This window comes from Marmota flaviventris, chromosome 19 (genome assembly GCF_047511675.1).
Source record: "Marmota flaviventris isolate mMarFla1 chromosome 19, mMarFla1.hap1, whole genome shotgun sequence".
In the NCBI taxonomy this organism is placed as follows: Eukaryota; Metazoa; Chordata; class Mammalia; order Rodentia; family Sciuridae; genus Marmota; species Marmota flaviventris.
This window is the reverse complement of record NC_092516.1, coordinates 3244443-3261632: the sequence shown is the minus strand read 5'-3', so window position 1 is coordinate 3261632 and position 17190 is coordinate 3244443. Positions and strand designations below refer to the sequence as shown.

Here is a 17190-nt window from a genome sequence, read left to right as displayed (position 1 = left end):
AGAACCAGCTGTCATTCCAAGACCCCAAAGCACAGTTCAGAGAAAGTGCTTCAGCCCTTCCTGCCCCGGGGCCGAGTGTGGTTCTCCCAGCCCATCGTGAGGTCGTGGGTGTGATGACTCAAACTTCATCTCTGCTCCTCCACCTGCTCCTTTCCTCCCAGGCTGCTGACTTTTGATGGATTTTTTTTTTCTGGAAAATTTTCCTTCACCCAGTATACACTGTCATCCGAATCACTTGTCTTTTCAGTAACAGTAGCAACAATAACCGCACAGATACTGTGATTATTACTGCAAATGTGAGTTGGGTGTTTCTTCCCTGTTAGGCACAGTGATGGGAAATGCTGGTGCGTTCCCTGACTTATTTTAGGAATGATCCAGTGAAGGCCACTCTGTGGGTGTCTCAGTGCACAGAGGCACTCTGTCGACTCAAGGCCACGCACCTACTTAGAGGAAGCCTGAAATTGAACAGCCAGCCATGGCTTTGGAGGTGGCCTGCGTAGTAGCACTCGGCAGGAAGTTCCCTTCCCGACTCTGAGTCCCGAATGCCAAAAACCACGTTATCTCCTTTTATTTTTCCCCCCTTGTTCCCTCAAAGGTCCTAAAGCATTTCTTGGAAAACCAACGGAATCTCTTTGAAGTGTCTCATGTAAATTTCCTTCTGAATTTTTTCAATTCCTGGTGAGGGCTCCCACCCAGAGGGAAAGTCAGTAAGAAGAACAGCCCCCAGATTCCCAGGGGGCGGGATGTGGTGGGAACACACCAGGCGGGGCTGATGTTCCCATCTGGCACTTGTTGGTACACTCTTTCCTGAGCCTCAGTTTCCTCACCTTGTAGTGGGGGATAATAATGTCCAACCCAGAGTCCCCGTGAGCATGGGGTGAGTTGGGGTTGCAAGCCACGTCGGGTATAAGGTTTATAAATGATCATCGCTAGCAGCCACGGCAGCATTACTTCTGTCCCCGAGCACTGTATATATTCAAGTGCTCATCGACACTTCGTGTTCATAGTCAGCTTTGATTTGTTGGAAGGCGTGTGTATTCTAACAGTGTGATTCTTAACAACACGTGTTTCTTTTTTTAAAATCTGACCTCTTTAGTGATGTCATCAGAAAAGACTACAAGTGGGACACAGTGGCATGCTCTTGTGGTCCCAGACACTCAGGAGGCTGAGGCAGGAAGACAACTTCAACCCTGCAGTTCCAGGGTAGCCTGGGAAATTGAGGAAGGCCCCAGGGATCCTGTCTCCAAAAACAAACCAACTGCAACATCAAAAACAACAGCAAAAAAATGATTACAGAACACAAAGCAGTTTCCTCATTTCACGTTGTTGCTTCAAATTGCATCCTCTTTAAGGAACAGCAGCGACCCCAAAATCACCAGAATCCTATTGAAATAAAATTTTAAAAATCAATGAGTTTCTTGCAGTGCATACAGAAAGTATTGAGAAAATTAGCGTCCCTGTGGCTGTAGATAAATCCTCCTGAGCGTGACCTCTGCTTCCCTGGGCCCTCCTCCCTCTCTCCAGGAGGAACACTACCATCTTGATTTCCCTTCCCACTGCGCCGTCCCTGGGCCCACCCAGCAGACCTTTTGTGGCAGGAGGGTCTTTTTAAAACACAAATCTGACCATGTCATTTCCATGGCTGGCTCTCTGCTGTGGCTACCCATTGTTTAAAGAATCCGATTCAAATGACTTTCTATGATTTCCTGGATTCTCTTCATACACCCTCAATCTTATTTCCTGCTCCTGCTTCTTCAGGACCCACTTCCTCCCCCCATATCACCCCACTCTCTGTGCTCTTTCCTTGCCGCGGTGAGGCTGTGCACGCTTTCCCTCAGATTTCCACCTCACTCTCTCAAATTCTCCTTGAGAGTCATCTCGTGCCTCTGGGTTGGGACCCTTCCTGCTCTAATCTTGGTTTTCCTGCATCTCTCTGCATCCCAATTTTAATCTCCACTTGAAGATGGGCTGTTTTCTCATCTGGAATCATATGTTGTATTAGTGCAAAAACCAATGCTTATTCTGAGCCAACCAGCAGCTAGCAGAGTAGACAAAAATATTCCTCCTATAATTCACACCACCTAAAACATTGTCAGGAAATACATAGAAGATGGATGGATGAGTGGATGGATGCAAGACATCCTTTCTAGGTGGCTGTGAGACTCAGCAACTTGTCTCTTTCTGATCCGATCCAGGGGATAACCTTGCAGAACCAGATGTAACTCAGGATGTCTGTGGATGCCTTCAGCATCCTGCATACTAGAGTGTGTTCAAGGGCTCTTCTCTGACCTCACACACAGTGGATGTCTGAGCTCTGTAGGCTATTTGTAGAGAGTTTATTTCATCTTTGCAGAAAGCTGCCCCATATAAATATTAGTCAGTTGATTTCACACAGAGTTAAAACAAGCTTTTAAAAGCCTTTTACCTCTCTTGTCCCCAAATAGGTACTATAGACAGATTCTCAGAGCCTGAGGAGCTTTGTGGGATTTGGTAAAGTGGAAGTTATATTCTGTTCAGAGGCAGCCTTCGGGGAAGCTGTCTTGGGATTGATGGTGCACTTAGGTAGACAGGGTCGGGTACGGCGAGGGGTTTTAGGGTGGCAAAGGTGTAGGGGATGATCAACCTTCACTGTGTATTTGCAGAAGGACATTTGGAGATGCTCACCTCAGTTCCAGGTGACAGGATGGTGGCCAGGTGCTTAGGGAGCCAGGGATTCAGATTCAAATGATCTGAGTTTAGTTCCAGCTTTGCCCATTAGCCCAACACTGGTGATCCTAGACCCAACTCCAGGCTATGTGACATCCACACAGGTCAGTGAATCAGCACTGTCCAACAGAAATACACTGTGGGGACAAGGATGTGGCTCAGTGGTAGAGTACTTGCCCAGCATGAGTGGATTCCTGGGTTCTAACTCAGCCCTGGGGGGAGGGAGGAACAAAGAGGAAAATAAATTGTGGGCCACTCATGTGAGCCTCATGTATAGATTTTTAATTTTTTTTTCCTAATAGCCACATTAAACAAAGTAAAAATAAATAAGCAAATTTAATTTCAGCATTCTGTTTGACCTACTATATGCCCATTTATAACCAAGAATGTTTTGTTTGGCTCTATAACTCTCTAGACCTAAACCAGTGTCATTACATCATGCAATCAAATAAACTGTTGAAGGGGTGGTTTTCATCTTTTTCCTTGCACCTTACACCTACAGGCTTCCCAGTTCAGGTCCCTGCATTTCGGATGCTCAGGGACCATGCAGGGTTGGTGCTTTGGTGCTCAGGACCTCAGGACAGCGGGTGGAGCTGCAGGCATGAACAGATCACTCAAGTTCCAAGCTTCTCCCACTGGAATCGCAATCCCTGCTTCACAGAGAGCAAATGGGGTGACATTGGAGTTGTCATGTGCCCTGTGGTTCCCCTCTTAGAGTAAGGAGAGATGAAGGTCACAGCACCCTTACCTGAGTAACTAGGCTGTTTCATGTCCACCGAGGGCCTGACACTCGTGGGTTGGGAGTGCTTCTGCCGGGCACTGCCTCCAGCAAATCCCACGTAGAAGGTGGATTATTTTGCGAGAGCCACCATAATGAAGAACCACCAATTGAGTGGCTTCAGCCACAGAAATCTACTGGTCCACAGTTCTGGTGACTGCCAGTCCAAGATCAAGGTCTTGGCCAGAGTGGTTCTTGGTGGCTTTTGAGAGGGAGCACTCACCCCTTGCCTCTGACCTCACCTTGGGTAGCTGCTAGCCATCCTTGGCACACCATGTCTTGAAGGTGCACCCCCCAGGCTCTGCTTCACCCCCACATGGCCTTCTGCAGGGAAGCCTTCAAAACTCCTCCCTGCTAGGAGATGCACTTGCATCTCATCAGCTCCCTACCCGGTCTGACCTCATCTTCACTAATGACATCTTCAGCTACTCTATCCCCAAATAAGTTCCCATTCCAAGATCCTGGAGGCTAGAATTTGAACATTCGAATTTGGGTGAAAAACATTTCAACAGATAATTATAGGCATTCGATGGATTTAAACCAGACATATGAATTAACAGTAATTGAGTATAAAGGTAATTTGCTGGCTACGTTGAGTAGGTTCCAGTATTCCTTGTGACCTGAAGAAGAGACATGTTAAAAATTGAATAAGGAAAACCAGCTAGTGAAGAGAATGGAGTCTGCCCGCAGGCAGTTATGCTGTGGAGAGAGGCAGCAGAGTCCCATGGGAGGATGTACTAAGGTTGCTCTTTCATAACTTTAAAACTATGTTTATTGGTGCATTATGACTATCCGTGGTAGTGGGATTCCTTGTGATATATTTGCACCTGCACATAGCATACTTTGGTCTATTTCATTCTCTCCCCCCAATTCTCCTCCTCTACTCTACTGATCTCCCTTCTGTTTTTATGAGATTCACCCACACACACCATTTTTTTCTCTTTAGCTTCTGCATATCAGAGAAAACATTTGACCCTTGACTTCCCGAATCTGGCTTATTTACCTTAGCATGATCTTCTCCGGTTTCATCCATTTTTCTGCAAATGGCATAGTTTTGATCCTTATGTCTGAGTGAACCCCCTTGTCTCTATTCTTGAATTAAATGTTTTTATTTCATCAGCCTCAGTTTTCTTAGCCAGCACTGCCTCAGACTTCTTAGATCAACTAGCTACATCATATTAAGTTGCCCACAATTATTTGGCCGAATGTCTGCCCTGGGAGCATCTGAACAAAATCACTCATTGCTATACTAGTTCCCTCTTTCCCGCTAATAAGGCATTTTTTAAGTATATTTCCAAAAATGCATGACATTCCTTGCATCCACCTTGACATTATGCAAAACTCTTTCTTCTTCCTGGAGTCAACAGAGCTCTACTCTCCTCCAAACTCTAAAGCCTCCTCATCTCTGCATTTCAACAGGCAGGTGTCCTTACAAAGCCACACAGCTTAGCTACAGAAATGAGTATTTATGCACTGATCAAACCTACACCTGAGATTTGAGGCTCTCGGCCTCCAGTGGTGTGTTGGTTGCTGTGTGGGCTTAGAGACCCTCATACTGGAGCAGAGCCAGTTCCAGAACAGATTTGGTCTAAAACATACTTAAGAAAACAGTTAGGTCTCAATACTGCCGTGCTTAGGCTTAGTGGGTTGTGTTGAATATGCAAAGTCCGTAATGTTTGATTTCTCTTTTGTTCGGATGAGAGGTCTAGCCATGCTGTGTTTGAACCATCAAAAGGTCCCTGTTCCATTTTCTGACTCTCCACATAAAAGCTGCATCATGCAGCTGAGCCTGGTGACATTGCAAGACTTTTAAGGTGGATGCAGATTTTAGGAAGAAGTTTGGTGCAATAGGAATGTGTGGGGAATTCCTATCTCAGCCAGAACTTTCATAAACCATCTGAATTTGAGGATGTAAGAGAATTACCTGGGCTCGGCTTCCTCGCCTGTTAAATGTGCATGGAGGATACCCATCCTGCCCACCTTCTGATGTTATGTGTGAGGCTCCGGAGGAGGATAGCAAACACTCCCAGTAACCTTTACCTCCATCTCTGGCTGAGTTACTCTGATGCTGGTGGTGGAGAAGACGATGGCCCTCTGTCCTACTTACTAAAAGGACCATCTGTTTCCTACATCTATTTCTGCTATTCCAAGAATTGAGTTGAGAAGGAAGTGCCATTTAAATCCTCAGCTCCCCTTCCCCTGAGTGGCTGCATCCTGGCCCGTGTCATTGTCACACTGCCCTTCAGCTGGCCGGCAGGTGTTAGGTCATCCACCCCGTGTGCATCTATACATGCTGCAGCGTCCGCTGCCTACACTGATGTAGCCCAGCCCCAGAGTCGGCAGGTTCTGTGACTCAGAAAATATCCTCATGGATTTCTTTTTCATTTTTGTCATTGATTCTGACACTCTAGGTGTGAGGCTTTCCCCTCCTTCCACATGGCATCTGGCACACATTTTCTGCCACTTTACCATCCCACCTGGCCCTCCCTGGTCACCCTTCAACTTGGTGGAGATGTCACTTCTCCAGGAAAGCTGCTCTTGATCAACCTCTGGTTCTTCATCTTTCTCCTCTGGTGGCACGTGCCATTGCACCTGTGGCCCCTTGGCTCCTGCCTGGCTGCAGCTGTGGGATGTCCGGGCTGCTTCCGTCTTGTTCCCCCTAGAGCCCCAGAGCCATGCACAGTCCCTCCATCCAAAGGATGCTCAGTACTTCGCTGCTGAAACAATTGCATGAATATCATGTTCTTGCCTATTTGAATAGTTCACAGCCCTTGCTTTCTGGCAGTCTCTCCTAATTTCATTTCTTCCAAATCCAACTATAATTCATTTTACGACAGACTTTTTTTTTTCTTTTCCAGTTGGCCAACTATTAGAGCCTAAAACTTAAGCAACACACAGTGAAAGACAAGGTCATATTTTATCGTCTTTGCCTCTTGCAATAACCAGATTAGACACCTTTCTACAAGAGAGGTGAGTGCAAGCCAACCGATATTTATCATGTCAAACACCTGATTACAAAATCCAGGAGCAGCGAGGGAAATGCAAAAGATGATGCAGAAACCTGCCCAGAAGGAGCATAGGGTCCTGTGAGAGGTCTGGGATTTCCCGGGGAAGGAATGGAATGATTAAAAATACACTCCAATTTTTTGGCTTTATAAATTTATTATGTACAACGCCGGGGTGCTAAGTATTTCCCGAGTTGTAACCATGGAGGGTCTCCTCAAAGCCGTGTGATTGTTTGAGCTATGTTGTGTGTCCAGGTTAGAGCAGAGGCCGAAGTTGAAGAAGGCAGGTTGGTGAGTGGCAGAGGGACGTGAACCTTCTGGACCCCTGGAGGACATTGTAAGGGGGTGTGTGTGAGAAGACGTGGTTCTGAATTATGGATATGGAGGATGTGGTGCCCACACTAGGCCCTGATTCGTGTGAATGCCGACCTTCCCCTTGGACAGGGTTTTTCAGCATCTGTAACCTGATCCCAGTGGAGACAGGTGGTGATTCTCTCTTCAGCACTGTGACTTGATGTTTTCAATTTTCCAAATCTATCGTCTGCCCCTTGGTGACATCCTTAGGGGGGTCCTTTAGATGGCAAGATGCACAACGCAGCTGCTGTCTCTCCAGGGTACTTGGCATGTGTAGCGACCTCCTCTCACAGGGACATCTATCCACTTCTCACTTTAGAGAGTGGCAGGGACTCCCCCGCATGGCTCTGGTGGAACAGGTAACAGTGACATTACACAGAGTAACCTAGGCAAGCTACTTAAAAACCATCCTTTTCCTTTGTGAATTTGGCTAAATGTAGTATTAGTAGCAATGGCGGAGCTTACTTCAACTCATCTTGAATGTGGATCGGACACTGATGCTACCCTGATGGTGGGACTGAGAATCACCCCCCCTTCTCTAGAAAAGAGTGGGCTGGTGACCAGAGATGGACGATGAGCAACTGTTTAGGATTGAGCTTTCCTCCATATCTACAAGGCCCAGAACCTGCACTGGAGTACAATTTAAAATGCACTTTCTGTCTCTGCCCTTAGGAAAAGAGTTTTTGCCGATGTGTATCAGCAAGGTTCTATTTTCCACTTGTTCATCTGCACTTCCGTCTCTACGACTCATTTGTGACTGTGGTTGGCAGCTGGTGAAGGGATGGCATTGGTGGCAGACACCCACAGTGACCTAGTCTCTGCTGCTGTCACTCTTGTGTTATTTACAGCAATTTAAAGTACTAGATGGACCCAGGCACGGTGGTATATGCCTGTGGTCCTAGTGGCTTGGGAGGCTGAAGAAGGAGGATCGCAAGTTCAAAGCCAACCTCAGCCTCTTAATGAGGCCCTAAGCAACTTAGGGAGATCCTGTTTCAAAAAAACGAAGAAGAAGATGTAGAAGGGCTAGGGTTGTGGCTCAGTGGATAAGCACCCCTGTGTTCCATCCCTGATTAAAAAAGAAAAAAAAGAATAGATGGAGTCCTTTTCCTGCTCTTGACACTGAATTGTGGTTACATAAGAGATTCTGTTGGGTAAAAGAAGATAAAGGCCACACAGACCTTCCTCCATGTTTGTTTTGAAACTGGCTATGATGTGTAATTATTTAAAGATAAAAAGTTAAAAGTCATAGTGGTCGTAAAGTTTGGCTCCAGGGTAAGATTTAGATTGGTACAAGTTTCATTGCACTTGGACAGGGGAAGTGGGGGGAAGGGAGGATGGGAATAGGAAAGACAGTGGAATGAATTGGACATCACTTTCCTATGTTCATACGTGAACACACAACCAGTGTAACTCCACATCATGTGCAACCACAAGAAGGGGAAGTTATACACCATGTAGGTATGATATGTCAAAATACACTCTACTGTCATGTTTAACTAAAAAAGAACAAAAACAAGTTTGTCCATGCATCCTTGGGTGACCTCTAATAATGTGCTTAGCCTCTTTGGCTTTTCAAAGCCTTTGACCTCTGAGATGAAGATAGTCTTTGTGCACACATCCATCAGGGGCCTGGGCTGCTCAAGGGAGTTCCAGTTTTAGGACGTTGAGGGCATCGACATGTATATGGTGGAAACCCTTCTAATTGTATCGTTGCTATTTTCAACAGTAGCATCACTGTCATCAAGAGCATGATTGACCCACCTGGTGTCCTGGATCTCAGCAGAGGAGGAACACCACCCCCTGCTCTCCTGGTGTTCTCCAACTTTGCTCAGATCCTTCAGGAATTTGTCAGAATATTTCAAAAAAAACTATTTTGGGGCTAAATTGCAAACCATAACCCTTATAGATGTCAGCCCTTGTCTTGGTGTGGAGAGGTCAATGACAGATCGTGGAAAGGACCTCAGATGTGGAGGAAGACCTCCATTTGAGTTTGGGTCTGCTGTTCAGGAGCAGATCCTTTATCTCTAACCTTATGCTTTCTTGTCTGTAAAGTGGGGGAGCTAAAAATCAGCTTCAAACAGCGCCTGAGCAGGTGAAGTCAGGGAACGTCCCTGAACCATACAGAGTGGCCAACACCGTCTGGTACTTAAAGAAGGTGCTCAGTCATTCCTGGCCGCTCTTGTATCCGTGAAAGGTAATAACAGGGCACACTGGGCTGTGTCACAGACAGATGGATGAGGCCTGTGCCCTGTGACTTTCGGCAAGAAATCCTGCAGGACAGATTCGGGCTGCTGCAGTGGGGACGAGTCTTTTCACGAGGAAGAGCAAGAGCTAATGGCTTTGACCTTGTTCTCTGTGCCCCGGGTGCCAAGCTAGTCAGACTGTATCTCGGTAAGAGTAGGGCTGAGGGGAGGAGCTCAAGATCCCTCTTTCCATCCACAAAACACTTTGAGAGTGTGTGTGTGTGTGTGTGTGTGTGTGTGTGTGTGACACAAGACAGGGGGTGGGGGGCTCCTGTACTCAGGGAGTTTACACTCTAGTTCAAGCCAGATAGGAAAATGCGTATACCACGCCCACCTTGGACAAGGCTTTTAAAGGACAATCTAGGGTCCTCTGAGCCCCTGGGACAGGGATGAACAAGATGGGAAACTGATTTTCCTAAGTACCTGCTGCTATTGGCTGGGAACTTCCCTGACCCCAGAGGCTGCTAAGTTTTTACGAGCGTAAAGTTCAGCATATTTCCCTCTGGAAATATCACCTCAGAAGTGCCCCTATCGGCGTTCCGACTTGTACAAAGTACCATAAATATTTGATTGTCACTAACTTTCGAGGAGTTGAGAAAAAAAACAACCCTACATTGTCTTCTGTACCTCCAAATGGAAAATCAGGACGGAACACTTTGGAAACATGACACCTCGTCATCGCAAGTCTGCCACCCACTGAGTCGGTGTGTGCTTCTGGGGCTGGTGTTTGTCAGATGCAGCAAGATGTCTTCTGTCCTCTGAGCTTCCCTGGCAAGGCCAGGAAGCGAAGTGAAGCAAATTGCTTCCTCTGGAATCTGTGATGTGGATCCTTGTTGTTATCTTTCTGCACGTTCCTCGTTGTGAATTATGGCCTCAGGGCAGCTGCAGAGTTCTTTATCCAAGAGGTGCTTTTCCATAAGCCAGCACACTTAGGGACTGAGGTTTGTGTGCTTCCCAGAATGAGGAGGCCTCGAAACCATCTCCCAGAGTTGACGGATCCAGAGTTGAAGGGTCGACAGATTTGGATGAAGAGCACTGAGTGGTTGTGTGCGTGTGAGCAAGGGGCGCAGTCCGCGCTACCTCCAGTTCTAGTGAACTGAGGTGACAAAGGCAAGGCTCTCGTGAATCTTGCATCCTCAATGCCTAGAATAGTGATTGGTATTTAGTTGGTGCCCAAGGAATGGTTCTTTCCACTACCATTGTCATCTTCATCACCGATACCACCACCTTCTCCACCCCAAGCCTCACCACCATCTTCACTATCCCCAGAATCATCTTCACCTTCTTCACCATCACCACCATGGTCATCAACATCCCCAGCATCAGCACCATCTTCATCACCATCACCACCATCATCAACACTGCCACCATTGCCACCACCACCACCATCATCTGCACCACCATCATCAACACCACCATCATCACCACCATCATCTGCACCACCATCATCAACACCATCATCATCACCACCATCATCAACACCACCACCATCATCTACACTGCCACCATTGCCACCACCATCATCACCACCACCACCATCATCACCACCACCACCATCATCAACACCACCTCCATCATCACCACCACCACCATCATCACCACCACCACCATCATCAACACCATCACCATCATCAACACCATCACCATCATCACCACCACCACCATCAACACCACCACCATCATCACCACCACCACCATCATCACCACAACCACCATCATCAATACCACCACCATCATCACCACCACCACCATCATCAACACCACCACCATCATCAATACCACCACCATCATCACCACCACCACCATCATCAATACCACCACCATCATCACCACCACCACCATCATCACCACCACCACCATCATCACCACCACCACCATCATCAACACCACCTCCATCATCTACACTGCCACCATCGCCATCTTCATCCCGCCACCATCTTCATCTCAGTATGGATTCAGTAGCAGGAATTCTTCCGTTAAACCAGGTTAGGTTAAGACTGAGGTCCCTCCACTTGCTATTTCACTAGTTCCCATAGGTTGGAATGTATTTTTCTGCTAGGTGAGCATCTCAGTTCTCTCACCTGTAAAGGAGACTGTAATGTCATCCTCATAGGGTTTGTGAGGATTAAAGCGTCTGAATCACAGTAGGTGACCCATCAAGTCCACTGCCCTCACCTCTTTGTGTTCTTCAGAGGAGGAACTTTGGTGGACTAGAAGGGATAACTTTCATTCCCACAATGGGACATACGTGCTTAAGTATTTTTAGATGGCAAAAGTCATCCCTACAGATTTTCCCCCTCAAGCTTCATAGGACGCTCCTTGGGAAGAATATCTAACACTGTGGGTAGTTTATGAATAAGGAAACCGGGGCACACGAGGGTTAGGTGACCTACCGGCTGCTCCACCAGTGTGCGCTTGACTTCCTAGTGTTTGACTGGGATCCCATGAGGCAGCATTGGTAGAGGGTTGGAGGGTAGCAAACCCTGGAAATCATAGCATAGGGGCTTTTCTTTCATTTATTTTACACTGCAATCCAGTTCACTCCCACGAAGGTTTCATGACAGATGCGAACTCTTACTACCCTGTGCCTCTCCCATGCCGTACTGTTTATTTAAAGATGATCAGGGTGGGACCCTGCTTGGATTTTGGAACCTGGAGGCATCCCCTGCAGAATGCCTTTCCCTGGGGTTGTGTGTCAGAACGCTTCAGAGGGCCTTGGGCAGTGCTGATGGCAGGTCCCAGGTGGAGTCCTGGTGCCTGACTCTAAACAACAATCCCACAGTTACTACGGGGGTGAGGGGCCCTGTCGTGTTGTATCTCCCAGGTTCTTTTTACCGAAACCCTCCTCTCTGTTTAGGTTCTTCTGATTCTTTCCAGTTGTTTTCTAGCCTTTCCACCATCTTTCTCCTGGACGCTGGTGGTTTCATCCCCTGGTCCCCTCTTTCTCCCGGGTCAGCGGACAGGAGTTTGGCTCTGTAGTTATCAGCGAGGACAGGGGGTTCCTGGCTCTGGAGGATGGCCGCTCTCCACATGTGCTGGGCTTCCGTCTGGCAAGGAAGGCCCAGGGCTCCCTAGACTGGGCAGTGCCGAGGGGCAGCCGCCAAATCCCATCGAGGAACCCGAGGGCACTGGCTTCTCCCCTACCTGGTGCACCAGACAAATTCCAGGGTGGGACTGGAGCCAGGAGTGTGAGGGTGCTGCATGTGCTGTTGACCCAGATTTTCTTTCTGACTTTAGGGAGCTGGAATTTAAGAAAAAAATAAATTTCCCCAGGGGCTCTCTGAACTAGTACCTGTTCCCGGTGGCCTCTTCCAGCCCCACCTCCTCCTCCTCTGCGTGCTTTAATTACAAGTGTGATCATCTGAGCAGACCTAGCCAGCACCCCACCCCCACCCCAGTCCAGCATGATCCCTCTTCTCCTAGCACGGAGGCTCTGCCCTAAGCAGCTTCCGCCAGGAGGGCAGATGGGACCCTTGGAACCTTTCCCTCACTGAGCAAGAGTGACATGACCAAATACAACTGAAATGTGACGTTTTCCTCTTGTTGTTGCAATTTTAACAATAAAGGAAGAACAACATATTTGCAGCTTTAAATAAAGGGGCTGCTTGTAGGGCTTCAGTAGGGATTTTTTTTTTTTTTTTTTTTTGGTACAAGCTTTTATTTTTTCCTATTTAGAGAAAAGAAAATAACATTGAGCTTGGAAAAAAACTAAAGTTGAAGAGAAGGAGAGAGCAGATGCCCGTTCCTTTTCCTCAAAGCACGTATCATCCCTGGGATTCTGTGGGCATTGGTGTGAGACTTTATGATATACCTCTTGCCACATTCGACTCCAAAGCCTGGGGACAAAGATGGTTTGGGATGTCACTTCCCATTTCACTGGATGTGAATTAACCAAATCTGTTTATTTGATGCTGACTTCAAGCCAGGCCCGGTGTGTGTTTTGTTGGTTGCAATTTGATTTTTAATTTGATCCTCCCAATAATGCTCTAAAGTCACCCGTCATTTTCCCCATTAAATGGAAGCAAATTCTGGAGCCCAGAGTATTGCAATGACTTGTTTTATGTTCACACAGAGACCCTGCAAAGGAGCTGGGCTTCAAACTCTTCCAAGTACTCGTCAGGACCCTGTTTTTATTAACCAGGCAGCACTGTTACAAAATCATTCTCACCGATGTTCTCATGGGAGTTTTTTATTTACCTATGACCATCTCTTTCTCTCCTCGGGCTTTCTTTGTCGCCCCGTGTCTCTTGCCCTGCTACCCCCAAACATCCCTATCGCCTCTTAAAAAAAAATAAATAAAGCTGGTAGCCAGCTTCCCAGTAGATTTTATAACTTTGCATACCATATATTTAGTTTAGTAATGAAAAATCCCAGCTCTAGGCGATGCGTAGAATAGCACTTCTAATGTTTTTTAAACAGCTATTAATGTAGTTGAGCACTGTGTGTGTGCGTGCGTGTGTGTGTGTGTGCGCGCGTGTGGTGTGTTCCTTTCTTGTACATAATCATCTGCTCAGTGGTGCACTCTGAAACTGAGAGCAGCAGCCAGAGGAGGAGCGAGCCGTGATTGATGGGCCAGGCCTCCCTTGCAGAAGAGTCCCATCTGGGGCTGGTTTTGGGTGCAGTCAGATGTTGAGGGGGAGGTCAGCCAGGCGGCCTCAGCTCCCCGTCCTTCAACACCCCGATCATCCGCACGTTGCCCAGAGCACACACCCTCGCTCCTAATCGAGGGTTGATTTGGGCAGATGCTTTGTGGTGTGGGACCAGAACAGCTGCTAAGTTTATGGAAGAGACAGGATGCAGACGGGTGCAGCAGGTATTTTTTTTTTTCCATTTAATTTTTCACTTGAAATTGTGATTCGAATGAAGCAAAGCCTTTCCCTTTCCCGGCGCTGAGGCTGTGCTCTCTGAGTTTGCGTGGTGCATCAAGCCTGGGCTAAGGACAGGAGTTTCTGTGAAGACTGTGTGGGGTGGGGGTGGAGGGGGCTTTCGACTCCGTGCGGAGCTGGGCTGGTCGCAGAACCACCAGGTTCCTGGTGTCATTTTGTATTTTCCTCCTTTGTTCCAGTGCCCCCGGGGCATGGTACCGGTTAGCTCATTTCAGTTCAGCACAAGAGGCTTTCTCTGAATATGCAGGATTTCTTGCCAGAGAAGTAGATCAGACCAGGCTACTAAACTGAAGTAAAACAAACTGTCAGCAAGACTGAAGGCTGCAGGCAGCACAGGAGTGTGCCGTTTCCTCCAGCGAGTCTGCGCCGGGGGTGGGGGGTCGAGGGTCCCATGGGGGGTTGGGGGTCCCGTGGCGGCTGGAACCGCTGCCTGCCTTGGTGGTGTGGACAGGTGCAATCAGCAGGCTTATTAGGTGTTAAACATTCCTGTGCATTTCTTCTCTTATAAGAATTGTCTTTAGTCCAGGAGGGTTTTTTTTTTTTTGGTGGGGCAGAGTCAAGAAATAAACTAGGGATATATAAATTCCAGAAGCCAAAAAGGGCAGGGGTGCTCAAGAAGTTTGACTGTTCAAACACACACACACACACACACACGCACAGGAAAACACCTGATTACCTTCCAGTCCACCTGGGCAGCTACACAGACAGGCTCCTTTCCCTGTCGGGGAAAGGCAGGCAGTTACAATGGATGGAATAAGGCATTTCGTGCTCCGCCACGTAAAGGCTATTTCTCAGTTGAAATGTGGTTTGCATTAGATCTTGAGACGAAATATTCTGCAAAGTCTGAACGGCTGCCACCCTTTGTTCTCTTATTAGTTTTCCAAAACTACTTTATTAAGCCTCTCAGGGCAGTGCACAGAGGAGGGGGTCTGGGGACAGCAGCAGAAACAGCTCCATCTCCTGAGCCTACCTCAGGAAGGAAGTACAGGGGCAGGGGACGGAAGGGCCGGGGAAACCGAGGACTTTAGAGGTGTGGCTGTCTGCATGTGCGCGTACCCACGAGGCTAAACAGTCAGATTACAGCATCTGTCTTAAAATAGCAATAATATTCTGGCTATTTCATGCTTCAGTAAAATATTTAAATTGAAATGACTCCTTTTTTTTTTTTCTTTTAGGAATCAGACTTGGTTGCATTTGAATAATCCTTTTGCTCTCAGTAACAGAGTGAAAACTACCCATTGGGGTGCCTTGGGTAATGACAGGGTTCCACATCCTCATGCTGGTTTTTGAGTTGCTCTAATGGACTGATAGGTTTGGTGTTTTGAGGACGAGGGAGTCTCTTCTACATTTATCCCGACGTCGATCCTTGCGTCCAAGCTTGTACTCGGGGTTGCAGCAGGAACAGTGAGTCTTCAGGTACGAGGCCGGGGCCTCTTCCCACCCGCCCGCCTGCCCTTCCCCTTTTGTGTAGTTGGCAGCCACCCGAGAAAGTCCTGGCACTCAGAATTGGATGTGAGGTTTGCAGAAGCTCTTCGCTCACTTGCTGGGTGATGTGGGGGACACTCGTGAGGGAGAATCACCCTCCGCAAGCACACCCACGTGCACCCTGACTCTGCAAATATCCCAGCCTCTTCCACTGTTCCATTTATTTAGGGAAAGGTGGGGGTTTGGCATGGGGTTGGGAGAAAGCAGGCAGCTTCTGGGAATGAGGGAATGTCTAGCCGCCAGGCTCCCATCATTTGGCCGGTCACCGTCACCTACTGGAGTTGGCGTTGGCTTTCCACGGGACCCATTCACCAGCCCAGTCTGAGCCGTGACCTGGAGTGGAAAAGATGCCCTTAGTGTTCATGTATTTTTCCAGAAAATGCATTTCAGCCAAGCAGAGAATCTAGGAACATCACTTGGGAGGGAACAAAGACATCTCTGAAGTCATTTGAAGGTGGAAAGTAATTCCACAGGAAGTACAATGATCTTAATTAAATATTAGCTGTAATTAGCCTAAAGTGCAAATGTTGGGAATATTAATTAGGGTCTCTCTGGAACGGCTGTCGGTGTTAATAAGTAACTGCAGGGGGTCCCCCCCAACATCTGCTTGGGAACTCCAGGTACAGGATGAACCTAGAGCCTCATGTACCTGGATGCTAACTGTAGGCCCCTTCGCTGCCGTGGACGTGGTCCTAAGAGCTTGTGCCCTGGGTTGGCCAGAAGGGCGTGGTTTGCTCTGGAGCACAGAAGCCTGAGGCCAGCTTGGACCTTCTCCCGCTGGCCTCTGTTGGCCCTAACTCATCCTGGGACAGGTTCAGAGAATTCTGAAGCCAGGCCTCAGGTTGGAGACATGGTGCAGAGGTTTCCCAAGCTGCTGCCCCACACTAGCCAAGGATCACCTTCCTTACCTGGCAGAGAGATTTGCTGGCATGTTAGCATCAAATACCCCAGTGCCTGGCATCCCCACAACAGGGTGTGGAAGACAGATCTTGGGCCCATGATGTATGTGAGAGGGAGGGGGTTGCATATTTAAGAGAATGACCAACCTCCCTGCTAGGTGATTCCCTTGCCCAATGAGAGATCCCTGGGCACTGGATGAAGATGGGCATGGTTCAACTCCTGGTTTTCCTAGGAAGGACCTGTGGCTATGACTTTGCATAGTTATTTCCCAAGACTGTGCTAGAGCGTCTTTAACTGTAAAGTGAAGTGGAATTAGAGGTGCAGACCTAGGCACTAGTAAACTAGGGGGTCCACAGATGTCTTTGAGGCAGGGGCAGTCCTGTGTACTACTGCAGGGTGTCCAGCACCATCCTTGATCTCACTCACTACATACCCAGAGCACTTCCTCCTCCAGTGGTGACAACGAAGAATGCCTCTAGTCACTGCCTCCTGTCCCCTGGTAAGCTGGTTCAAGAGCTACTGATATAAAGTAACTGGCAGGGTGTCTGGCATGCACCAGGCCTGAGGCAAAGGACACTGTCATCCAGCTTGTCTGGTGAGCTCCAGACAGGAGGTGGGGCTGCCTTTCAGATGGAGCATAGAAGCCTGAGGCCAGGATGGACCTTCTCCTTATGAGCCCACTTGTGCTGTGTTTGCAGCCTCTGTGTGTGAGAGAGAGAGAGAGACCTCGCGCGTGCATGTGTGTATGTGTGCACACATGCATGTGTGGTTACAGGAAGGTGATGCTGACATCTGGTGATGGAAAGCAAATTTCAGAAAAGATTCTGACCCCT

At 48.0% G+C, this 17190-nt stretch overlaps 1 protein-coding gene across 11 annotated transcripts in view; it reads left to right on the top strand.

Moving 5' to 3' along the window:
- Rbfox1 (RNA binding fox-1 homolog 1) overlaps positions 1-17190 on the top strand; it is a 331305-nt gene that overhangs the window by 152024 nt on the left and 162091 nt on the right. Inside the window, exon 1 of one of the 11 annotated variants that reach the window (XM_071605723.1) lies at positions 13867-13899. The exons of the other annotated variants lie outside the window; for them this stretch is intronic. Coding sequence (XP_071461824.1) covers positions 13867-13899 — 33 coding nt within the window. Of the gene's footprint in view, positions 1-13866; positions 13900-17190 lie in introns of those variants that run through there. 11 annotated transcript variants of the gene reach the window in all.